Source organism: Eleutherodactylus coqui, chromosome 6 (assembly GCF_035609145.1).
Source record: "Eleutherodactylus coqui strain aEleCoq1 chromosome 6, aEleCoq1.hap1, whole genome shotgun sequence".
Classification (NCBI taxonomy): Eukaryota; Metazoa; Chordata; class Amphibia; order Anura; family Eleutherodactylidae; genus Eleutherodactylus; species Eleutherodactylus coqui.
The window spans coordinates 45,856,617-45,882,772 of record NC_089842.1 but is presented as its reverse complement, the minus strand read 5'-3'; the positions used below and the strand labels follow the sequence as shown (position 1 = coordinate 45,882,772).

Below are 26,156 nucleotides of genomic sequence, written 5' to 3'. Positions count from 1 at the left end.
TCCTGAACTCTGTCAGATCAGGAGGGTGAAGGGAGAATTTATTTTTTCTCATCCATTCTCCCCAGCTCCAATTTATTTGGAGCTGGGGAGAATGGATGAGAAAAAATAAATGGATTGGAAAGGGTTAATAATGTGCTTCAAATGGCAGATTCAAAGAGCACGAATATCATCCATGGTGTTATTTCTTTACCCTTCATAAGGTGGATTGGGGTGCCCTTGTATAAAGAACTATTACTATGTCACTGTACTTAACCAATTGGAAAGTTAGTGGTTGGTAGACTCCTTGAAACATTGGGTTCAGATTGAATCCAGCGTTACTAGATACCTTAAGCTGTCTAACCTCTTGTGGGTTTCCAGACTATCTAAAAAATCCCTAAATTCACATTTCCTATGATAACGGCCTGCCTATTTATATGGAAATAGATGTCTCTATCAATAGGGCTCCTGCCTCTACGGACTTCTAAAAAAACTCTAGAATCAATACAAATACTAATCCCAGATACAAACTTTGATGCCTGGTGAGTGAGAGGTATATCTAAAATAGGAGATTTAAGTTATTTATCTATTTACATAACTCATTTCAATTACCCCATAAAGAGTTTTACAAATATCTACAACTGAGGCAGTTCCTATCTTCAGTGAGCCAGGAGAGGGTTCACCGTACTCAAAGTCTGAAGCTTTTATGTATGACCACAAGACTCGGAAAGCCGGTATTTCTAGATCTTACCTATACTTATCAGAGCATAATCGCTCAAATCTCTTACCTTTTCTATTGAAGTGGAAATCAGACCTGCAGGAAACCTTTAACCAGAACCATTGGCATTTTTAAATTTTTTTTTATTGAAGTAGAATCCCAATGAGGTCAAGCATAAAAATATATGCAGCAGCATTTATACATCGACATAATTGTGGTTGTGAAGGGAAGCACACTTACAAATGACTATACACTGTGAATGGTGTTAAATGAGGAAAAAAAAACATAATATTTTATGGCTAACCTATTTTTATGTTGTGCATCATTTTTCTTACAGCATATTTCACATCATTATTTCTTAAACTGTAAATAAAGGGATTTAACAATGGTGCAATAACAGTATACATGAGTGATATAAACTTATCCATATTTGTACCATAAGTTGACTTAGGCCTCAAATACATTATACTAGCGGATCCATAAAAAATAGTCACCACTATGAGGTGAGAGGTGCAGGTGGAGAAAGCTTTCTTAATCCCTGCTGTGGAATGGTACTTTATAATTGTCCAAATGATCCGTGTATATGAAACAATTGTTAATAGAAAAGCACCTACAACAACTAGTAGGACACCTAAAAAAGTGACAATTTCATTAAACTGTGTGTCACTACATGCCAACGCCATTACAGGTGGAACGTCACAGTAGAAATGGTTGATTTTATTGGGTTCGCAAAAAGGTAAGGAGAATGTAAGAAACGTTTGTATTATGGCAGCCATGAAACCAATGAGCCCTGAGCACACGATAAGCTTAACACAAGCATTTCTACTCATAACCACATTATATAATAATGGATGACATATGGCGTTATATCGGTCATAAGCCATGGCTGCCAGCAAGTAGCACTCTGTAGATCCCAATAACACAAAGCAGTACATTTGCACGGCACAGCCATAGAAAGTGATGGTTTTATGATTTGATAGGAGATTTTTTAACATGTTGGGTGTAATCGTTGAAATGTAACATTCTTCTAAAAATGAGAAGTTGGCGAGAAAAAAGTACATAGGAGTATGAAGGTTTGAACTGAGGTTATAGACGACAATTAAAAACATATGAGCGGCTACAGATATACTATAGATACAAAGAAATGAAGCAAATAAGAAATACTGCAATTCCGGGACATTGGAAAATCCTATAAATATAAATTCCATTGTTGTACGGTTTCCTTTATCCATACCATTAATCAAAGCCCAGGTTCTGTGACAGTAAGAGGTCCCTCAAGATACCATGGATCCAGGATACAACATTTTCAACAAGCAATGGTCTTTTTCGGACCTTTTGTTACTTGAAACCAGATTTAACATGGAATATCAGGCAATCTGCATCTCTAGCATGTGCAGTTTGGTAGAAAATCCAGCCAATCAGCACTGGCTTTTTAATGGTAAAAATGCATACACTGACTGCGTACTTATTCACGCCTATCTACAGTACAAGGTGGTACAGCATGTCCTGTACTGCTCTTTACCTGTGACATGGCGAGCCGCTTCTTTGGAACCTGATGAGGGCAGCCTTGTTATATTTTTCTGACACACCGAAGAAGCTCCTGTTCTGTACATAGTAAGTGATTTACAGCTTCCAGCAGCGCTCTCTGACTTGGGAGGACCTGTATTTTAACTAGAAGAAAGTCTGTAGTTAAGTAAAAAAAGAAAGGTGAAAAAGTACAAAAAATAGTGTTAGATTAATAAAGCAGAATATTTGTGGAGGTGTCAGGCTTTATGCACTCACATGTTGATATTCTAATAATATTGATGTCTTGATGATGTCAATATCCTGATAATTGTAGATCACATGTGTCAAACACAAGGCCCGCGGGCCGATTCCGGCCCGCTGCCTCGTTTCATGTGGCCCGCGGCGTGCCGACGCTGCTCACCACTAAGCTATTACCAGCTGGAGTGCTGCAGCTCCCCGCTGGCATATTAACATTTTTCACAACACTTCTGCCCTATTCAGCAATTCCAGCAACCTGATTGGTTGCTTGGTGAATCAGCCAACCCAAACAACCAATCAGGCTGCTGGAACTGCTGAATAAGCAGAAGTGATGTGGAAAATGTTAATATGTGAGCGGAGGGGAAGCAGCGCAGACAGCAAGGAGGAGGTAAGTATGTGGTTTAGGGGGGCTAATGGTGGCTGCTGGGGGGGGGGATTTAGTGGTTGCTGCCGAGGGGGGTGTTAATGGTTGCTGCCGGGGGGGGGGGGGGTTAATGGTGGCTGCTGAGAGGGGGGGTTAATAGTGACTGCTGAGAGGGGGGGGGGTTAATGGTGGCTGCTGAGAGGGGGGGGGGTTAATGGTGGCTGCTGAGAGGGGGGGTTAATGGTGGCTGCTGAGAGGGGGGGTTAATGGTGGCTGCTGAGAGGGGGGGTTAATGGTGGCTGCTGAAAGGGGGGTTAATGGTGGCTGCTGAAAGGGGGGGGTTAATGGTGGCTGCTGAAAGGGGGGGGTTAATGGTGGCTGCTGAAAGGGGGGGGTTAATGGTGGCTGCTGAGAGGGGGGGGGGGTTAATGGTGGCTGCTGAGAGGGGGGGGGGGTTAATGGTGGCTGCTGAGAGGGGGGGGTTAATGGTGGCTGCTGAGAGGGGGGGGTTAATGGTGGCTGCTGAGAGGGGGGGTTAATGGTGGCTGCTGAGAGGGGGGGTTAATGGTGGCTGCTGAGAGGGGGGGTTAATGGTGGCTGCTGAGAGGGGGGGTTAATGGTAGCTACGGGGGGGGGGGGGTTAATGGTGGCTGCTGGAGGAGGGGGGTTAATGGTGGCTGCTGGAGGAGGGGGGTTAATGGTGGCTGCTGGAGGAGGGGGGTAAATGGTGGCTGAGGGGGGGTTAATGGTGGCTGCTGAGAGGGGGGGTTAATGGTGGCTTCTGAGGGGGGGGGATAATGGTGGCTGCTGGGGGGGTCACTATTAGGGCTTGTTCACATGGGTATTTCGGTAGCACAAATACGCTGTGTATTTGCGCAATCAAAAATTGCTAATGCCTGCATATTTAGGCACGGAAAAAAAGAACGCAGATGGGCCCACTGAGATGGTGCCCAAATATGCAGTGAATACATAGGTTTCCTGCGCATTCACCACATATTTGCACGGCCCATTCACTTCAATGGCCTATTGGAGTGTGTAGTACGCAACAAAATAGGTCATGCTGTGTGAAAATGTACATCATGTGACTGAAATCAATGGCTTCTATTCACTGCATATTATGTACGCAAATACGCTTGTGTGAACCAGCCCTTACTATACTGTCTTACAATCGGCCCTTTGAAGGTCACCATAAGCCCGATGTGGCCCTCAGTGAAAATGAGTTTGACACCCCTGTTGTAGATGAAAGCTTTTTGAACAAGTTAAATCCAATGTGGCTTTCATTTATAATTTGCTCAGGAGTTCAAACTTCCAAATTACTACAATAGCTGACACGAAAGAGAAGGTTTATTTTGCATGTCAACTGGTACTTGTCCCAAAAAGTTTACAACTTTGCCTATTGCTTTTGCTACATGAAAAAAAAATATGGATGATAAACATTTTGTTATTAAGACAATAACATTTTTCTGACCTTAAAGGGGTTGTCCCGCGCCGAAACGGGGTTTTTTTTTTTTTCAACCCCCCCCCCCCCCCCCCGGTCGGCGCGAGACAACCCCGATGCAGGGAGGTAAAGAAAGCTTACCGGAGCGCTTACCTTAATCCCCGCGCTCCGGTGACTTCAATACTTACCGCTGAAGATGGCCACCGGGATCCTCTGTCTCCGTGGACCGCAGCTCTTCTGTGCGGTCCATTGCCGATTCCAGCCTCCTGATTGGCTGGAATCGGCACGTGACGGGGCGGAGCTACACGGAGCCGGCATCCTGCACGAAAGGCTCCATAGAAGAAAGCAGAAGACCCGGACTGCGCAAGCGCGGCTAATTTGGCCATCGGAGGGCGAAAATTAGTCGGCACCATGGAGACGAGGACGCCAGCAACGGAGCAGGTAAGTATAAAACTTTTTATAACTTCTGTATGGCTCATAATTAATGCACAATGTACATTACAAAGTGCATTATTATGGCCATGCAGAAGTGTATAGACCCACTTGCTGCCTCGGGACAACCCCTTTAAGATGTAGAGAAAGTAAAATCCATTTAAATGAAACTGGTACATTATATAGAGACAAGCAGACACCAATAGTTGTGTTAATTACTCTCAGGAGAGGACAGTGCTTATTTCTGTGCATCAGAAAATAATTGAGTGGCCTCCTGAATTTTAAAGTTATAAAATGGAACTGTACATACTATATGATATACACTCATTGTTCAAAAATTCAAGCATCTAGAAGGAGTTACATAGAAACTAGAGATGAGCGAGCACCAAAATGCTCGGGTGCTCATTGCTCGAACTTTCCGCGATACTTGAGAGCTCGTTTCGAGTAACGAACCCCATTAAAGTCAATGGGCGACTTGAGCATTTTTGCATGGGACCGATGCTCCGCATAGGTCATGACTTGTGAAACTCTGGAAAACATCCGAAAGTCATGGAAACACCACAGAATCGGATAGGGAAGGGCAGGGGCAGCATGCATGGCTGCACCTCAGGCTCCCAGGTCCCACTATTAAGCCAAAATGGGGGCAAGAGTCTGCCCCCCCCCCCCTAACAATTTTTACTTCGGACAAACCCTCATTAGCAAGGCACACCTTAGCTAAGCACCACACTACCTGCAACCAAGGACAATCACTGCCTGCGGGTCACACTGCTGCCTCTTCTCCTGGGTTACATTCTGGCATTGCTGTCCAACCCCCCCCCCCCCCTTCCCCGCACGATCCTGCGTCCACAGCACACACAAAAGTGTCCCTGCAAAGCGTTCAGCTGCCCTCATGCCACAAGCTCGCTTCATAGCCACACCACCCTCATGTCTATTTATAAGCGCAAAGTGGATGAGGAGGAACCGGAGGCACACACTGCAGAGGTTTGGCAGGGCCAGGAAGCGACCCTCTCTGAAAGTGTGGGCGATAGCCCACCATTCTGTCGAGAATTGATGATAAATTGACGTTCGATCATCATTCCAATCCCGTGCCACCTCCATCGCAAAATTGTCAGGATCCGCAAACGTGGGCATAAAGGGGACTCAGGTGCCAGTACTTCTACACATCTCCACAATGCAGCAATACTCTGTGTGGGAAGCACGTGAGCGGGCCCAGGGTCAGGCTCCATCTCAGCCTCCATCTTGTGTGACCCAAGGTGCCGCAGGTTGCATTGCAATGGGAAATCCATGTGTCCCCACACAATTAATTCTGTGTCGGTGTTAGATAGCTCAACACCACAACGGAAAGTCTTTGAGTTCCTTGGGCATGCCTATGCTGTTAATGCACAAAGATGGTATTACACAAGAAGAAATCAGAGCGCCCAAATATGGCAGAGTTTCACCCCGACAAGGACCTCGGCCCATATTTCTACCCTAGTCAGTCAGTGTATTTTTGTTAGACAGGTAAAACACCGCTATGGGAAGTCTTTGTGCACTCACAGCATAGGCGAGCCAAAGAAACGCAAGGAAAGTATTAAACATGAAGCAATTACAGTGCCCAAACATGGCAGACTTTCACCCTGCTAAGGGCCTCGGCCTACATTTCTGCCCTAGTCAGTCAGTGGGTTTGTGTCAGACAGGTAAAACACTGCAATGGGAAGTCTTTGTGCACCCACAGCATAGGCGAGCCCCAGGAACTTAAGGATGGTATTACGCATAAAGAAATCACAGCGCCAGAACATGGCAAAGTTTTACCCTGCCAAGGACCTCAGCCCACACCCTCAGCAATCGTGGGCATAAAGCGGACTTTGATGCTAGTACAGCTGTGAACATCTCATTTAATTATTTGTGGTTGCTTTCACCACTCCAAAGACGGGATTAACCAGGAACAAATTCCACAGGCCCCACCTGGTGCAGTTGCATTTCCCCAAGGACATAGGCCTCTGCCCACACCCTCAGCAATCGCGGGCATGAAGCGGACTCCGATGCTAGTACAGCTGTGAACGTCTCATGAATGCAGTAACGCTCCTCTTGTTTGGCCCAAAACTAGTGCTGCGTATAACTGTGGTAACACGAGAGAAAATACATGTTGCCCAGTGCTGATCCCCAGACCCCAAGCTGGAGGAAGAGGTGGCATTACAAGGCCAAGAAATCATGACCAGGACCCGTTATAGTCTGTGTGGGAAGTACGTGAGTGGGCCCAGGGTCAGGCTCAGTCCCAGCCTCCAACTTGTGTGACCCAAGGTGCCCTGAGTTACATAGCAATGGGAAATCCATGTGTCCCCACACACATAACTCAACACCGCAAGGGGAAGTCTTTCAGTTCCTTGGGCCCGCCTATGCTGTCAGTGCACAAAGATGGTATTACACAGGAAGAAATCAGAGTGCCCAACCATGGGAGAGTTTCAGCCGGCCAACGACCTTGGCCTCAGCCCACAATTCATGCCCTAGTAAGTCAGTGTATTTGTGCCAGATAGGTAAAACACAGCGCTGGGAAGACTTAGTGTACCCATATTACAGACAGACCCCTGTAACATTTCTGTAGCAAAGGTATAAACAGACCCCAGTAACAATTCTTTAGTAAAAGTATAGGCAGACCCCAGTAACATTTCTGTAGCAAAAGTATAGGCAAACAAACACCAGTAACATTTCAGTAGCAAACATATAGGCGGACCCCAGTAACATTTCTGTAGCAGAAGTGTAGGCAAACCCCAGTAACATTTCTGTAGCAGAAGTATAGGCAGACCCCCGCAACATTTCTGTAGTAAACGTATAGACAGACCCCAGTAACATTTCTGTAGTAAAGGTATAAACAGACCCCAGTAACATTTCTGTAGCAGAAGTATAGGCAGACCCCTGTAACATTTCTGTAGCAGAAGTATAGACAGACCCCAGTAACATTTCTGTAGCAGAAGTATAGACAGACCCCAGTAACATTTCTGTAGTAAAAGTATAGGCAGACCCCAGTAACATTTCTGTAGTAAAGGTATAAACAGACCCCAGTAACATTTCTGTAGCAGAAGTATAGGCAGACCCCTGTAACATTTCTGTAGCAGAAGTATAGACAGACCCCATTAACATTTCTGTAGTAGAAGTATAGGCAGACCCCAGTAACATTTCTGTAGTAAAAGTATAGACAGACCCCAGTAACATTTCTGTAGCAGAAGTATAGACAGACCGCAGTAACATTTCTGTAGCAGAAGTATAGACAGACCCCAGTAACATTTCTGTAGTAAAAGTATAGGCAGATCCCAGTAACATTTCTGTAGTAAAGGTATAAACAGACCCCAGTAACATTTCTGTAGCAGAAGTATAGGCAGACCCCTGTAACATTTCTGTAGCAGAAGTATAGACAGACCCCATTAACATTTCTGTAGTAGAAGTATAGACAGACCCCTGTAACATTTCTGTAGCAAAGGTATAGGCAGACCCCCGCAACATTTCTGTAGTAAACGTGTAGACAGACCCCAGTAACATTTCTGTAGTAAAAGTAATGGCAGACCCCTGTAACATTTTTGTAGCAGAAGTATAGGCAGACCGCAGTAACATTTATGTAGCAGATGTATAGGCAGACCCCATTAACATTTCTGTAGTAGAAGTATAGACAGACCCCTGTAACATTTCTGTAGCAGAAGTATAGGCAGACCCCAGTAACATTTCTGTAGCAAACATATAGACAGACCCCAGTAACATTTCTGTAGCAAAAGTATAGGCAGACCCCAGTAACATTTCTGTATCAGAAGTATAGGCAGACCCCAGTAACATTTCTGTAGTAACAGTATAGACAGACCCCTGTAACATTTCTGTTGTATAAGTATGCGCAGACCCCTGTAACATTTCTGTAGCAGAAGTATAGGCAAACAAACACCAGTAACATTTCAGTAGCAAAGGTATAGGTGGACCCCAGTAACATTTCTGTAGCAGAAGTATAGGCAGACCCCAGTAACATTTCTGTAGTAACAGTATAGACAGACGCCTGTAACAGCAGTTTTGACATTATTTCTTAAACTGCATATAAAAGGATTTAACGATGGTGCAATAATAATATACATTAGTGAGATAAACATGTCCATATCAGTAACATAGCTGGTCTTTGGCCTCAAATACATTACACTAACAGATCCATAAAATATAGTCACTAGAGATGAGTGAGCACCAAAATGCTTGGGTGCTCGTTGCTTGAGTCAAACTTTTCATAATGCTCGAGAGCTCGTTTCGAGTAACGAACCCCATTGAAGTTAATGGGAGACTCGAGCATTTTCAAACTGACCGAAGCTCCGCATAGGAGTTGTTGTGTGAATCACCTGAAAACATCAGAATGTCATGGAAACACCACAGAAACGGATAGGGAACGGCAGGGGCAGCATGAATGGGTGCATCTGAGGCTCCCAGGTCGCACTTTTAAGCCAAATTGGGGGCAAGAGGCTGGCGGTCACGCCCCTAACAATTTACTTGGGACAAACCATAATCAGCAAGGCACACGCACTGGCACATTTTTGCTAAGCACCACACTAAGTGCAACAAAGGACAATCAGCCTGCGGGTGACATCACTGCCTCTTCTCCTGGGTTACATGCTGGCATTGCTGTCCAATCCCCCGTACGAGCCTGCGTCCCCACCGCACACAAAATTTTCCTTGCGCAGCGTTCAGCTGCCCTCATTCCACACGCTGGCTTGATAGCTAGAGATGAGCGAACGTACTCGTCCGAGCTTGATACTCGTTCGAGTATTAGCGTGTTCGAGATGCTCGTTACTCGTAACGAGTACCACGCGATGTTCGGGTTACTTTCACTTTCATCTCTGAGACGTTAGCGCGCTTTTCTGGCCAATTGAAAGACAGGGAAGGCATTACAACTTCCCCCTGTGACGTTCAAGCCCTATACCACCTATCACCTACAGTGAGTGGCTGGCGAGATCAGGTGTCACCCGAGTATATAAATCGGCCCCTCCCGCGGCTCGCCACAAATGCGTTCTGACATAGCTGAGGGAAAGTGCTATCGTGTTGGAGCTGCTATAGGGAGAGCGTTAGGAGTATTTTAGGCTTCAAGAACCTCAACGGTCCTTCTTGGGGCCACATCTAACCGTGTGCAGTACTGTGGAGGATGCTTTTTGCAGTGTTGCACATTTTTTTTTTGGTATATCGGCCGTGCAGAGCATTGCGCCCTGCAGTAATACTCCAGGGATAGAAGTGTGGAGGCAGGGACAGAAGACATATTATTGATTGAATATAGGCAGTGGGCCTTTTCTAAAAAATATTGGGCAAAAAATCTATTTGGCCTGCCTGTCACTGTGCTCAGTGTTCTGGGTCTGTGTGTGCTGGGTGTAGTAGTTCTACAAAATCATACGCAGCCAGCTAAGTGTTACAGAAGGCTTGCGCCAAATTATTTCCTGGCTCTGTCTGGGCTCTGAAATCACCGCTGTGTTGCAGTTAACAGTGCAACACTCTGCAGTTCTGTGACATAGTCCAGGGACAGAAGTGTGGAGGCAGGGACAGAAGACATATTATTGATTGAATATAGGCAGTGGGCCTTTTCTAAAAAATATTGGGCAAAAAATCTATTTGGCCTGCCTGTCACTGTGCTCAGTGTTCTGGGTCTGTGTGTGCTGGGTGTAGTAGTTCTACAAAATGATACGCAGCCAGCTAAGTGTTACAGCAGGCTTGCGCCAAATTATTTCCTGGCGTTCCGTAAGCGAAGTCAGCCTCCAACCACAGGCCAATAAGCGGCACATTTAATTACAGCGTTCTGTTTCTGCATTACTGGTAATACAGCATGCTGAGGGGTAGGGGTAGGCCTAGAGGATGTGGACGCGGCCGAGGACGCCGAGGCCCAAGTCAGGGTGTGGGCACAGGCCGAGCCAGTGCGGTGGCCAGGGGTAGAGGCAGGGCCAGACCGAATAATCCACCAACTGCTTCCCAAAGCGGCCCCTCGCGCCATGCCACCCTGCAGAGGTCAAGGTGCTCTACAGTGTGGCAGCATGCAGCATGCGCAGGCATATGATGGCCAAGCACCCCACAAGGTGGGACGAAGGCCGTTCACCGCCTCCGGTTTGCACCACTGCCTCTCCCCCTGTGCCCCAACCTGCCACTGACATCCAACCCCCCTCTCAGGGCACAGGCACTACCGTCTCCTGGCCTGCACCCACACCCTCACCTCCGCTGTCCTCGGCCCCATTCAGCAATGTCTCTCAGCGCAGCGTCCAGACGTCGCTAGCGACACTGTTTGAGCGTGAGCGCAAGTACGCCGCCACGCACCCGCACGCTCAAGCGTTAAACGTGCACATTGCCAAATTGATCAGCCTGGAGATGCTGCCGTATAGGCTTGTGGAAACGGAGGCTTTCAAAAGCATGATGGCGGCGGCGGCACCGCGCGACTATGTTCCCAGTCGACACTACTTTTCCCGATGTGCCGTCCCAGGCCTGCACGACCACGTCTCCCGCAACATTGTACGCGCCCTCACCAACGCGGTTACTGCCAAGGTTCACTTAACAACAGACACGTGGACAAGCACAGGCGGGCAGGGCCACTATATCTCCCTGACGGCACATTGGGTGAATTTAGTGGAGGCTGGGACCGAGTCAGAGCCTGGGACCGCTCACGTCCTACCCACCCCCCGAATTGCGTGCCCCAGGTCGGTGGTGGTATCTGCGGCGGTGTATGCTTCCTCCACTAAAGCACCCTCCTCCTCCTCCTACGCAACCTCTGTCTCGCAATCAAGATGTGTCAGCAGCAGCACGTCGCCAGCAGTCGGTGTCACGCGGCGTGGCAGCACAACGGTGGTCAAGGGTCAGCAGGCCGTGCTGAAACTACTCAGCTTACGAGAGAAGAGTCAGACGGCCCACGAACTGCTGCAGAGTCTGACAGAGCAGACAGACCGCTGGCTTGCGACGCTGAGCCTCCAATCGGGCATGGTCGCGTGTGACAACGGCCGTAACCTGGTGGCGGCTCGGCAGCTCGGCAGCCTCACGCACGTGCCATGCCTGGCCCATGTCTTTAATTTGGTGGTTCAGCGCTTTCTGAAAAGCTACCCCCACTTGTCATACCTGCTCGGAAAGGTGCGCCAGCTCTGCGCACATTTCCGCAAGTCCCACACGCACGCTGCCACCCTGCGGACACTGCAACATCGGTTTCATCTGCCACTGCCCCGATTGCTGTGCAACGTGCCCACACAGTGGAACTCTACGCTCCACATGTTGGCCAGGCTCTATGAGCAGCGTAGAGCTATTGTGGAATACCAACTCCAACATGGGCAGCGTAGTGGGAGTCAGCCTCCTCAATTATTTACAGAAGAGTGGGCCTGGTTGGCAGACATCTGCCAGGTCCTTGGAAACTTTGAGGAGTCTACCCAGATGGTGAGCGGGGATGCTGCAATCATTAGCGTCACCATTCCTCTGCTATGCCTCTTGAGAAGTTCCCTGCAAAGCATAAAGGCAGACGCTTTGGAATCGGAAACGGAGGCGGGGGAAGACAGTATGTCGCTGGATAGTCAGAGCAACCTCATGTCTATATCTCAGCACGTTGAGGAGGGGGAGGAGCATGAGGAGGAGGGGGAAGAGACAGCTTGGCCTACTGCTGTGGGGACAGATGCTGCTTGCCTGTCATCCTTTCAGCGTGTATGGCCAGAGGAGGAGGAGGAGGAGGAGGGTGAGGAGCATGAGGAGGAGGGGGAAGAGACAGCTTGGCCCACTGCTGAGGGTACAGATGCAGCTTGCCTGTCATCCTTTCAGCGTGTATGGCCAGAGGAGGAGGAGGAGGAGGAGGATCCTGAAAGTGATCTTCCGAGTGAGGACAGCCATGTGTTGCGTACAGGTACCCTGGCACACATGCCTGACTTCATGTTAGGATGCCTTTCTCGTGACCCTCGCGTTACACGCATTCTGGCCACTACGGATTACTGGGTGTACACACTGCTCGACCCACGGTATAAGGAGAACCTTTCCACTCTCATTCCCAAAGAGGAAAGGGGTTTGAGAATGATGCTATACCACAGGGCGCTGGTGGACAAACTGATGGTAAACTTCCCATCCGACAGCTCTAGTGGCCGAAGGCGCATTTCCGCGGCCCAGGTAGCAGGGGAGGCGCAGAGATCAGGCAGCATGTACAGCGCAGGCAGGGGAACACTCTCTAAGGCCTTTGACAGCTTTATGGCTCCCCAGCAAGACTGTGTCACCGGTCTCCAGTCAAGGCTGAGTTGGCGGGAGCACTGTAAAAGGATGGTGAGAGAGTACGTAGCCGATCGCACGACCATCCTCGGTGACGCCTCTGCCCCCTACAATTACTGGGTGTCGAAGCTGGACACGTGGCCTGAACTCGCGCTCTATGCCCTGGAGGTGCTTGCTTGTCCTGCGGCTAGCGTCTTGTCAGAGAGTGTGTTTAGTGTGGCTGGGGAAATCATCACGGATAAGCGTACCCACCTGTCAACCGACAGTGCCGACAGGCTTACACTCATCAAGATGAACAAAGCCTGGATTTCCCCAGGCTTCTCTTCTCCACCAGCGGACAGCAGCGATACCTAAACAATACGTAGGCTGCACCCGCGGATGGAAGCATCGTTCTCTATCACCATCCAAAAGGGGACCTTTTTGCTTCATCTATCTGTGTATAATATTCCTCCTCCTCCGCCTGCTCCTCCTCCTGAAACCTCACATAATCACGCCGAACGGGCAATTTTTCTTAGGCCCACAAGGCTCAGTCATATAATTTTTGTAAACAATTTTTATACGTTTCAATGCTCATTAAAGCGTTGAAACTTTCACCTCAACCAATTTTTATTTTTACTGGGCTGCCTCCAGGCCTAGTTACCAATTAAGCCACATTAACCAAAGCGATTAATGGGTTTCACCTGCCCTCTTGGTTGGGCATGGGCAATTTTTCTCAGGTACATTAGTACTGTTGGTACACCAATTTTTGGGGGCCCTGGCCTACAGTGTAATCAAATTAATTTTTTGCCCACCTGCATTACAGCTCACGTAACATCAGCTGTGTTGGGCACTGCAATGGGATATATTTATGTACCGCCGGTGGGTTCCAGGGAGCCACCCATGCTGTCGGTCCACACGGAGTTGTAACTACATGTGTCCACTTCTAAAGAACCCCAGTCTGACTGGGGCATTCAGTGTGGGCCGAAGCCCACCTGCATTAAACATGAATTTATTACCTCAGCTGTGATGGGCAATGCAATGGGATATATTTATCTACCGCCGGTGGCTTCCTGGCACCCACCCATGCTGTGGGTGCACAGGGAGTTGTAACTGCATGTGTCCACTTCTAAAGAACCCCAGTCTGACTGGGGCATGCAGTGTGGGCCGAAGCCCACCTGCATTAAACATGAATTTATTACCTCAGCTGTGATGGGCAATGCAATGGGATATATTTATGTACCGCCGGTGTGTTCCAGGGAGCCACCCATGCTGTGGGTGCACACGGAATTCCCATTGCGGAGTTGTACCTGCCTGTGACTATTTATAAAAAAACACGGTCTGACTGGGGCATGCAGACACCTTGACAGAATGAATAGTGTGTGGCACATAGGTTCCCCATTGCTATGCCCACGTGTGCAGCTCCAGATGGAGGTGGCACAGGATTGCATTTCTCATTGCTTCTGTACAGCATTGTGGACTATCGCCCCTCCCCTTTTAAAGAGGGTCGCTGCCTAGCCGTGCCAACCCTCTGCAGTGTGTGCCTGCTTTTCCTCTGGCAGACGCACTTATAAATAGACATGAGGGTGGCGTGGCATGAGGGCAGCTGAAGGCTTGGCAGGGACAGTTTGGTGTGCGCTGTGGACACTGGGTCGTGGGGGGGGGGTTTGGTCAGCATGTAACTCAGGAGAAGTGGCAGCGGAGTGTCATGCAGGCAGTGATTGTGCTTTGTTGGAGGTAGTGTGGTGCTTAGCTAAGGTATGCATTGCTAATGAGGGCTTTTCAGAAGTAAAAGTTGTTGGGAGGGGGGGGGGCCCACTCTTGCCGCTATTGTGGCTTAATAGTGGGACCTGGGAACTTGAGATTCAGCCCAACATGTAGCCCCTCACCTGCCCTATCCATTGCTGTGTCGTTCCCATCACTTTCTTGAATTGCCCAGATTTTCACAAACGAAAACCTTAGCGAGCATCGGCGATATACAAAAATGCTCGGGTCGCCCATTGACTTCAATGGGGTTCGTTACTCGAAACGAACCCTCGAGCATCGCGAAAAGTTCATCTCGAGTAACGAGCACCCGAGCATTTTGGTGCTCGCTCATCTCTATTGATAGCCACACCACCCTCATGTCTATTTATTAGTGCGTCTTGGATGAGGAGGAACCGCAGACACACACTGCAGAGGTTTGGCAGGGCCTGGCAGCGACCCTCCTTGAAATTGTGGGCGATAGCCCACAATGCTGATGAGAGTTGATGATAAATTAACGTACGATTATAATTCCAATCCCGTGCCACCTCCGTCAAAAAATTGTCAGGAGCTGCAAACGTGGACATAAAGGGGATTCAGTACTTCTACACATCTCCACAATGCAGCAGCGCATAATAACACCAAAGATTGGTTTGAAGCAGGAGGTGTTGCAAAAGTAGCCACCACAGGTATACAGTGACCCTGTGAAAGTCTCATTAAATCAGTAATGCTTCCTGTGAACCCTCCAATCCACTATCTCGGATAACTGTGGTAAGTTTTAACATGAGAGATAATACATGCCGACCAGCTCAGACCCCCAGGGATGTGTGCGTTTATCACACCTAAACCAATTTGGCTGTTTACCACTCAGGGCATTATACGTCAGCAGACATCCAAAAACAGGCAGTGTACAATGAGTTGACCTGTTATACAGTCGGGATGCTCGCGAAAGCCTTGTGCGCATTACTAGGCACAACAAACGTGGGCATAAAACAGACTCAGATGCTAGTACTGCTGTGAACGTCTCATTAAATCAGTTACGCTTCTTTTGATTGGTCCAAACCAGTGTCTCCGATAACTGTGATAACACAAGAACAAATACATGCCGGCCAGCGCTGACCCCAGACCCCAAGGAGGAGAAGGTGGCATAATAAGCCAGAGAAACGGTGACCGAGGTAGGACCCACAATCCTCTGTGTGGGAAGCACGTGAGCGGGCCCATGGTCAAACTCGGTCCCAGCCTCCACCTGGTTCACCCAATGTGCCATCGGCTTTGGTTCCTTTTATCGTTTCAAAGACTGGATGAACCACAAAGAAATTCCACTGGACAAACCAGGCACAGTTGCACCCCGCCCAGGACCTTGGCCTCTGCCCACACCCTCAACAATCGTGGGTATAATGCGGACTCGGATGCTGGTACTTCCAAGCATCAGCAAAATTTAGCAACCCTTTCTAAAATGGAAGATTTCTTTTAGGCAGGAGGTGTTCCCAAAGTTGTCACCACACCAACACAGTGACCCCGTGAAAGTCTCATTAAAGCAATTACAATTCCTTTGATTGCTCCAAAGGCTGCATGAACCGTGAAGAAATTGGTGTGGGCAAAGCAGGACAATTCATTCTGTGTATGTGTCAGATAGCTGAACACTGATTGTAGGTGAACCCCTGAAACCTTTCTGTAGCAAGAGTATAGGTGAACCCGTGAAACATTTGTTGACCAAGAGTATAGGTGAACTCCTGAAACCTTTCTGTAACAAGAGTATAGGCGAACCCCTGAAACATTTCAGTACAAAGAGTATAGCTGACTCCCGGAAAAATTGGTGTACCAAGAGTATAGGTACCTCAAACATTTATTTACTAAGAGTATAGGCGAAGTCGGGAAAAATTGGTTTGCTATGAGTATAGGTGAAGTCCTGAAAAATTGGTTTGCTGTGACTATAGGAGAAGCCCAAAAAATTTGTTTGCTATGAGTTTGGATGAAACACGGAAAAATTGGTTTGCTCTGAGTATAGGAAAGCATGCAAATATGTGTGTACCAAGAGTACAGGAGTACCCCTAAAAAATTGGTTTACCCACAGTGCAGGTGAAACCCAGAAACATTTTTTAAAGATAGAGCTCGTAGTTGCTTAATTTGCTAACAGAGCCTGGAGGCAGCCCTTCGAAAAAATTAGTTTTAACAGAGCCTTTTGGCCTTCTGAAAAATTGGCTGTTCAGCGTGATGACATTCTGGTTTAGAAGGAGGAGGAGGTAAATCAGAGAGGGATTGACCAAGCAACTTCTCCACTTTTTTGGGGTGATAGAGGATGCATTGTTCTCCTGTTCCTGTTGAAAGAATCTTTATGTTCCGCTGCTTTCCACCGGTGGAGAAGAGAAGTCTGTGGAAATCCAGCCTTTGTTAATCTTAATGAGTGTACGCCTGTCGGCGCTGTCAGTTGACAGACGGGTACACTTATCCGTGATGATCCGCCCAGCAGCACTAAACACCCTCTCTGATAAGACGCTAGCGGCAGGGCAGGCCAGCACCTCCAAGGCGTACAACGCAAGTTCGTGCCACGTGTCAAGCTTTGACACCCAATAGTTGTATGGAGCAGAGGGATCACGGAAGACGTTGGTACGGTCGGCTATGTACTCCCTCACTATCTTTTTACAGTGTTCTCAACTACTCAGCCTAGACTGGGTAGTGGTGACACCGTCTGGCTGGGGAGCCATAAAACTGGCAAAGGCCTTGGAGAGTGTTCTCCTGGCTGTGCTGGACATGCTGCCTGATCCCGACACCTTTCCTGCCAGTTGGCCAACTAAACTACGTCCTCTACCGCTAGCGCTGTCAGATGGGAACTTTAGCATCACTTTTTCCACCAGGGCCCTGTGGTACTGCATAACTCTTGTACCCCTTTCCTCTTCGGGAATGAAAGTGGAAAGGTTCTCCTTATACCGTGGGTTGAGAAGGGTAAACAGTAGAGATGAGCGAGTACCAAAAAGCTCGGGTGCTCGTTGCTCGAGTCGAACTATCTGCGATGCTCGAGAGTTCATTTCAAGTAACGAACCCCATTGAAGTCAATGTGCGACTCGAGCATTTTTGTATATGACCGATGCTCGCTAAGGTTTTCATTTGTGCAAATCTGCAACACCTACGAAAGTGATGGAAACGATGCAGAAACGGATAGGGCAGGTGAGGGGCAACAGACAGGGCTGCATCTCAGGTTCCCAGGTCTCACTATTAGGCCACAATAGCGGCAAGAGTGCCCCCGCCCCCCTAACTATTTTTAATTCGGACAAACCCTCATTAGCATGGCACACCTTAGCTAAGCACCACACTACCTCCAACCAAGCACAATCACTGCCTCCGGGACACACCGCTGCCTCTTTCCTGGGTTACATGCTGCCCAATGCCCCTGCACGACCCTGCGTTCGCAGTACACACAAAAGTGCCCCTGCACAGCCCTCAGCTGCCCTCATGCCACACGCTGGCCTCATAGCCACACCATCCTCATGTGTATTTATAAGTGCGTCTGCCATGAGGAGAAACCAGAGGCACACACTGCAGAGGGTTAGCAGGGCCAGGCAGCGACCCTCTTTGAAAGTGTGGGCGATAGCCCACAATGCTGTTGAGAATTGATAATAGATTGACGTTCCATCTTCAGTCCAATCCTTTGCCACCTCCGTCAGAAGCTGCAAACGTGGGCATAAAGGGGAGTCTGCTGCCAGCCCAGCACTTCTACACATCTCCACAATACAACAATACTCGGTGTGGGAAGTATGTGAGCGGGCCCTAGGTCAGCCTCTGTCCCAGCAAACACCTTGTGTGGCCCAAGGTGCTGCGAGTGACATAGCAATGGGGACTCCATGTGTCCACACACTACTCATTCTGTTTGGGTGTCGGATACCTCATAGACAACGCAAGGGGTAAACCATCTGCACTCTGCACCCTACCGAAGTCTGTCAGCGTTTTGGGGACAGACAGGTACAACTCTGCTATGGCAAGGGTGGCTAGCAGGAACACACAGACGGTACAGAAAGAAATCCCATTGCAGTGCCCGGATAGCTGAAGTTACGTGAGAGGAAATACATGTTGGCTGCGGCCCACACTCCATGCCCTAGACATTCTGTTTTGGTTTAAAGTGCCAGACAGGTACAACTCCGCTATGGCAAGTCTGTGTGCACCCGCAGCATGGGTGGCTAGCAGGAACACATGGACGGTACAGAAAGAAATCCCATTGCAGTGCCCCGGATAGCTGAGGTTACATGAGAGGAAATACATGTTGGCTGCGGCCCACACTCCATGCTCTAGACATTCTGGGTTTTAATTAAAAGTGCCAGGCAGGTACAACTCCGCTATGGCAAGTCTGTGTGCACACACAGCATGGGTGGTTAGCAGGAACACACAGACGGTACAAAAAGAAATCCCATTGCAGTGCCCGGATAGCTGAGGTTGCGTGAGAGGAAATACATGTTGGCTGCGGCCCACACTCCATGCCCTAGACATTCTGGGTTTTGGTTAAAAGTGCCAGACAGGTACAACTCCGCTATGGCAAGTCTGTGTGCACCCGCAGCATGGGTGGCTAGCAGGAACACACAGACGGTACAGAAAGAAATCCCATTGCAGTGCCCCGGATAGCTGAGGTTACGTGAAAGGAAATACATGTTGGCTGCGGCCCACACGCCATGCCCTAGACATTCTGTATTTTTTTTAAGTGCCAGGCAGGTACAACTCCGCTATGGCAAGTCTGTGTGCACCCACAGCATGAGTGACTAGCAGGTACACACAGACGGTACAGAAAGAAATCCTATTGCAGTGCCCCGGATAGCTGAGGTTACGTGAGAGGAAATACATGTTGGCTGCAGCCCACACGCCATGCCCTAGACATTCTAGTTTTTTTTTTTAAAGTGCCAGGGAGGTACAACTCCGCTATGGCAAGGCTGTGTGCACCCACAGCATGGGTGGCTAGCAGGTACACACAGACGGTGTCCTAGTCAGTCTGGGTTTTTTGGGGGGGCCAGATAGGTAGAACACCGCTATGGGAAGACTTAGTGCACCCATAGTGTACGCAGACCCCTGTAATATTCCTGTAACAAAGGTATAAGCTGACCCCAGTAACAGTTATGTTGCAGAAGTCTAGGGAGACCCCAGTAACATTTCTGTAGTTACAGTATAGACGGAGCCGAGTAACAATTCTGTAGTAACAGCATAGGCAGACCCCAGTAAAGTTTCTGTAGCAGCAGTATTGGCAGACCCCTATAACATTTCTGTAGCAGCAGTATAAGCAGACCCCTGAAACATTAATGTAGCAGCAGTATATGCAGACTGCCGTAACATTTCAGTAGCAACAGTGCAGGCAGAGCCCAGTATTTGTAACATTTCAGTAGTAACAGTACAGACAGACCCCAGTAAAATTTCTGTTGTAACAGTATAGACAGAGCCGAGTAACATTTCTGTCGTAACAGTATAGGCAGACCCCAGTAACATTTATGTAGCAGCAGTATAGGCAGACCCCTGAAACATTTATGTAGCAGAAGCATAGGCAGACCCCTGTAACATTTTTGTAGCAGCAGTATAGGCAGACCCCAGTACCATTTCTGTAGAAGTAAAGGCAGACCCCAGTAACATGTCTGTTGCCGCAGTATAAGCTGACCCCTGTAAAACTTCTGTAGCAGAAGCATAGGCAGACCCCTGTACTATTATTGTAGCAGAAGTATACGCAGACCCCTGTAACATTTACGTGGCAGAAGTATAGGCAGACCCCAGTAGCATTATTGTAGCAGAAGTATAGGCAGACTCCCGTAACATTTCAGTGGCAGCAGTATGGGCAGACCCCTGTAACATTTATGTGGCAGAAGTATAGGCAGACCCCAGTAACAGTTATGTGGCAGAAGTATAGGCAGACCCCAGTATCATATCTGTAGCAGCAGTATAGGCAGACCCCTGTAACATTTATGTGGTAAAAGTATAGGCAGACCCCAGTAACATTTTTGTAGCAGAAGTATACGCAGACCCCTGTATCATTTCAGTAGTAAGACTATTGACAGATTCCAGTAACATTTCTGTAGCAGAAGTTTAGGCAGACCCCCTGTAAGATTCAAGTGGCAGCAGTATAGGCAGACCCCTGTAACATGTAAGTAGCAGCAGTATAAGTAGACCCCTGTAACTTTCTCGTAGCAGAAGTATAGGCAGGCAGGAAAACCCCAGTAAAATGTCTGTAGTAATAGTATAGGCCAACCTCTGAAACATTGGGATACCATGAGCATAGGCGAAGGCCGGAAAGCGTGGGCCCGAAAAATTAGTGTACTAAGAGTACAAGTGTACCTCTGAAAAATTTTGTTAACCGAGAGGGCAGGTGAAACCCATAAACATTTTTTAAAGATACAGCTCACTGTTGCTTAATTTGTAACAGAGCTTGGAGGCAGCCCTGTTGAAAAAATTGGTTCATGTAACAGTCTCAATACTTTTGAAACATAGAGAAATTGTAAAAACATTGGTAAATGTAGATGAGCCTTGTGGGCCGCAGAAAAATTGGCCGTTCAGCGCGATGACATGTTGTTTCTGGAGCAGGAGTAGCAGGAGGAGGACTAATGTCAGAGACAGATTGACAAAGATAAATGCCCCGTTTTCCCGGTGATACAGAAGAGTGCTTTTATCTGCGGTTGCAGCAAAAAGATTCTTTAGGTTCCGCTGCTCTCCGCTGGTGGAGATGAGAAGTTTGGGGAAATCCAGGCTTTGTTCATCTTTATGAGTGTAAGCATGTCGGCACTGGCAGTTGACAGGTGGGTACGCTTGTCCGTGATGATTCCCCCAGCAGCACTAAACACCCTCTCTGACAAGACGCTAGCGGCAGGGCAAGACAGCACCTCCAGGGCATACAGCGCAGGTTTGTGCCACATGTCCAGATTTGACACCCAATAGTTGTATGGAACTGAGGCATCACAGAGGATGGTGGTACGATCAGATACGTACTCCCTCACCATCTTTTTACAGTGCTCCCTCCCACTAAGTCTTGACTGGGTAGTGGTGACACAGTCTTGCTGGGGAGCCATAAAGCTGGCAAAGGCCTTGGAGAGTGTTCCCCTTCCTGCGCTGAACATGCTGCCTCATCTCCGCGCCTCCCCTGCTACTTGGCCCTCTGAACTGCGCCTTCTGCCGCTAGTGCTGTCAGATGGGAAGTTTACCATCAGTTTGTCCACCAGGGCCCTGTGATATTGCATCACTCTCGAACCCCTTTCCTCTTTGGGAATGAGAGTGGAAAGGTTCTCCTTATACCGTGGGTCGAGAAGGGTGTACACACAGTAATTCGCAGTGGCCAGAATGCGTCTAACGCAAGGGTCACGAGAAAGGCAGCCTAACATGAAGTCAGCCATGTGTGCCAGGGTGCCAGTACGCAAGACATGGCTGTCCTCACTAGGAAGATCACTTTCAGGATCCTCCTCCTCCTTCTCCTCCTCCTCCTCCTCCTTGTCCACAGGCCATACCTATGAATAGACACAAGCAGCATGGGTACCCTCTGCAGTGGGCCCAGCTGTCTTCTCCACCTCCTCTTCCTCCTCCTCCTCTTTCTCCAAAATGCGCTGACATATAGACATGAGGGTGCTCTGACTATCAAGCGACATACTCTCTTCCCCCGCCTCCTGTTCCGACCGCAAAGCGTCACCCTTTAGGCTTTGCAACGAACTTCTCAGCAGGCATAGCAGAGGAATGGTGACGCTAATGATTGCAGCATCGCCGCTCACCCTCTCAGTAGAGTCCTCAAAGTTTCTAAGGACGTGGCAAATGTCTGCCATCCAGGCCCAATCCTCGGTAAAGAATTGGGGAGGCTGACTCCCACTACGCCGCCCATGTTGGAGTTGGTATTCCACTATTGCTCTACGCTACTCATAGAGCCTGGCCAACATGTGGAGCGTAGAAATCCACCGTGTGGGCACGTCGCACAGCAGCCGGTGCTCTGGCAGATTAAACCGATGTTACAGTGTCTGCAGGGTGGCAGCGTCCATAGTGGACTTGCGGAAATGTGCGCAGACACGGCGTACCTTGCCAAGCAGGTCTGACAAGTGCAGGTAGTTTTTCAGAAACCGCTGAACCACCAGTTTGAAGACGTGGGCCAGGCATGGCACGTGTGTGAGGCTGCCGAGCTGCAGAGCTGCCACCAGGTTATGTCCGTTGTCACACACGACCATGCCCGGTTGGAGGCTCAGCGGCGAAAGCCAGATGTCGGTCTGCTCAGTCAGACCCTGCAACAGCTCGGGGGCCGTGTGCTTCTTGTCACCTAGGCTGAGTAGTTTCAGCACGGCCTGCTGACACTTGCCCAACGCTGTGCTGCCGCGCCATACCGACTGCTGGCGGCGTGCTGCTCACATTTCTTAATTGAGAGGTAGACGTGATGGAGGAGGAGGAGGGTTTAGAGGAGGTGGCATAGACCGCTGCAGATACCAGAACCAAGGAAGGACCCGCCATTCTGGGTGTGGGTAGGACGTGTGTGGTCCCAGGCTCTGACTCAGTCCCAGCCTCCACCAAATTCACCCAGTGTGCCGTCAGGGAGATATAGTGGCACTGCCCGCCAGTACTTGTCCACGTGTCCATGGTTAAGTGGACCTTCCCAGTAACCGCATTGGTGAGGGCACGATTGATGTTGCAGGAGACGTGCTGGTGTAGGGCTAGGACGGCACACCGGGAAAAATAGTGATGACTGGGGACCGAGTGGCGTGGGATCGCCACCGCCATCATGTTTTTGAAAGCCTCCGTTTCCACAAGCCTGTATGACAGCATCTCCACGCTGATCAATTTGGCAATGTGCACATTTAAAGCTTGAGCGTGCGGGTGCGCGGTGGCGTATTTGCGCTTGCGCTAGCGACAGCTGGATGCTGCGCTGAGAGACATTGCTGGATGGGGCCGAGGACAGCAGAGGTGAGGGTATGGGTGCAGGCCGGGAGGCGCTCATGCCTGTGTCCTGAGAGAGGGGTTGGATATTAGTGGCAGGTTGGGGCACAGGGGGAGAGGCAGTGGTGCGACCCAGAGGCGGTGAGCGGCCTTCGTCCCACCTCGTGGGGTGCTTGGCCATCATATGCCTGCGCATGCTGGTGGTGGTGAGGCTGGTACTGGTGGCTCCCTGGCTGATCTTGGCGTGACAAAAGTTGCACACCACTGTTCGTCGGTCGTCCGCGCTCTCACTGAAAAACATCCACACCTTTGAAGACCTAGGCCTCTGCAGGGTGGCTTGGCGCGAGGGGGTGCTTTGGGAAACAGTTGGGGGGAGTCTTCGCTCTGGCCCTGCCTCTACCCCTGGCTACCCCACTGCCTCATTCAACCTGCCCTGCTGCTGCACTTGTCTTCCCCTTTGAAGACTTCTCCTCAGTTGGCTTAGCGAACCAGGTGGGGTCAGTCACCTCATCGTCCAGCGGCTCTTCCTCCGAATCCTCTGTGCGCTCCTCCCTCGGACTTACTGCCCTTACTACTATCTCACAGATAGACAACTGTGTCTCATCATCATCGACCTCCTCACCCACTGAAAGCTCTTGAGACAGTTGCCGGAAGAACCCAGCCTCATCACCCGGACCCCGGGAACTTTCCAAAGGTTGGGCATCGGTCACGACAAACTCCTCAGGTGGGAGAGGAACCATTTTTTCCCAATCAAGGCAGGGGCCCGAGAACAGTTCCTGGGAGTCTGTCTGCTCATCAGAATGTGTCAGTTTCATGTAGAGAGGAGGCTGGGAGGAAGTAGGAGCAGCAGCGAGAGGATTCAGAGTTGCAGCAGTGGACAGCGTAGAAGACTGGGTGGTCGATACATTGCTGGATGCATTTCTGCCATCCACGACAGGACCTGCTCACATTGCTCATTTTGTAATATAGGTTCACCACGTGAACCCAAAAATTGTGATATGAAGCTGGGGACCCGAGAAACTTGCCTCTTTCCTAATTCCGCATCAGCCGCCTGCGATTCACCTGGACCTCGTCCTCGCCCGCGTCCATGGCCATGTCCTCTATGCCTACCCCTACCGCTCAGCATGATGTATTACCAATAGAGCAGACACAGAGCGGTCTGAATAATTATGCAATTAGTGGCGTGCAGTTGGAGGCTGACAGCGGTTATGTTATGCACTCTGCAGTCCATAAAAAATGATACGCTAGGCTGCAAAAAGGCCTAGCTGTGTAATAGTGAGTCACTACAACTCCCAGCAGCCACGCAGTAAAATGCACACGGTCACAGGTAGCCCTAAGGAGGAGCTTTTTTTTCAAATTTTTTAGAAAAAAGCAAACAGCCTAGATAGTGTGTATATGTCTTTCCCTCTATCAGCGGCTATGGGCGTACGCTGTGCGTGAAGTTGACGGGACGCACAGAGCGGTGTAAAAAATTAGGCAATTATTGGCCTGCACTTGGAGGGTCACAGCAGTTATGTAACGCACACTGTAGGCCGAAAAAATTATACGCTGGGCTGCAGGCCTAGCTGGCTAATTTTGAGCCACTACAACAGTAATGCACAAGCTCACAGGTAGCCCTAAGGAGGAGCTTTTTGGGGGTACTTGTTGACAGGATTCTACACTACCACTGTCCCTGCTTGACCAGTACTGCCCCTATACTCTGTATAATTGGCTGCAGACTGACAACGCAATAGTCTGCATAGCCCAAGATGAAAAAAAAAATGTGTGCAAAACTGCTCCCAGCAGCCACAACAGTAATGTACATGGTCAGATGTGGCCCTAAGAAGGACCGTTGGGGTTCTTGAAGATGCTAACATTCTCCCTATAGCAGCAGCACTCTCCCTAATCTCTGCCAGCGTGTGTCTGAGGCGAGCAGCGGGCGGGACTGCTTTATATACTCGGCGGTCACTTGATCTCGCCAGCCACTCACTGCAGGGGGGTGGGATAGGGCTGGAACATCACAGGAGGAAGTTGTAATACCTTCCCTACATTCTATTGGACAGAAAATGGCGCAAAACATGCAGGGAAGGAAATGGAATTGACTCGAGTACCACGTGGTGCTCGTCTCGAGTAACGAGCATCTCGAGTACCCTAATACTCGGGCGAGCATCAAGCTCGGATGAGTACATTCGCTCATCTCTAGCAAATAGCCAGCAATCCATGTTGGCCAGAATGCGTCTAACGCGAAGGTCCAGGAAAGGCAGCCTAACATGAAGTCAGCCATGTGTGTCAGAGTCCCAGTACGCAACACATCGCTATCCTCACTAGGAAGATGACTTTCATGATCCTCCTCCTCCTCTTCTGCCCATACACGCTGAACAGATGTGAGTGAAGTAGCATGGGTACCCTCTGCAGTGTGGGCAGCAGTCTCTTCCCCCTCCTCCTCCTCCAATATGCGCTGAGAAACAGGCGTGAGGGTGGTCAGGCTATCAAGCAACATATTGTCATCGCCCATCTCCTGTTCTAACCGCGAAGTGTCGGCCTTTATGCTTAGCAGCGAACTTCTCAGCAGGCAAAACTGCTGGATGGTTATGCTGATAATGGCCGCATCGCCGCTCACCATTTGTGCAGACTCCTCAAAGTTTCCTAAAACCTGACAGATGTCTGCCATTCATGCCCACTCCTTTGTGAAGAAGTGTGGAGGCTGACTA

The 26,156-nt window shown here is 49.2% G+C and overlaps 1 protein-coding gene across 1 annotated transcript; it reads right to left on the bottom strand.

Moving 5' to 3' along the window:
- Nucleotides 1-993: 993 nt before the first annotated feature.
- Nucleotides 994-1,926, bottom strand: LOC136633557 (olfactory receptor 5A2-like). Its single transcript, XM_066609319.1, has one exon. The coding sequence runs from the start codon at nucleotides 1,924-1,926 to the stop codon at nucleotides 994-996; it is 933 nt and encodes a 310-aa protein (XP_066465416.1).
- Between the last annotated feature and the right edge of the window lie 24,230 nt (nucleotides 1,927-26,156).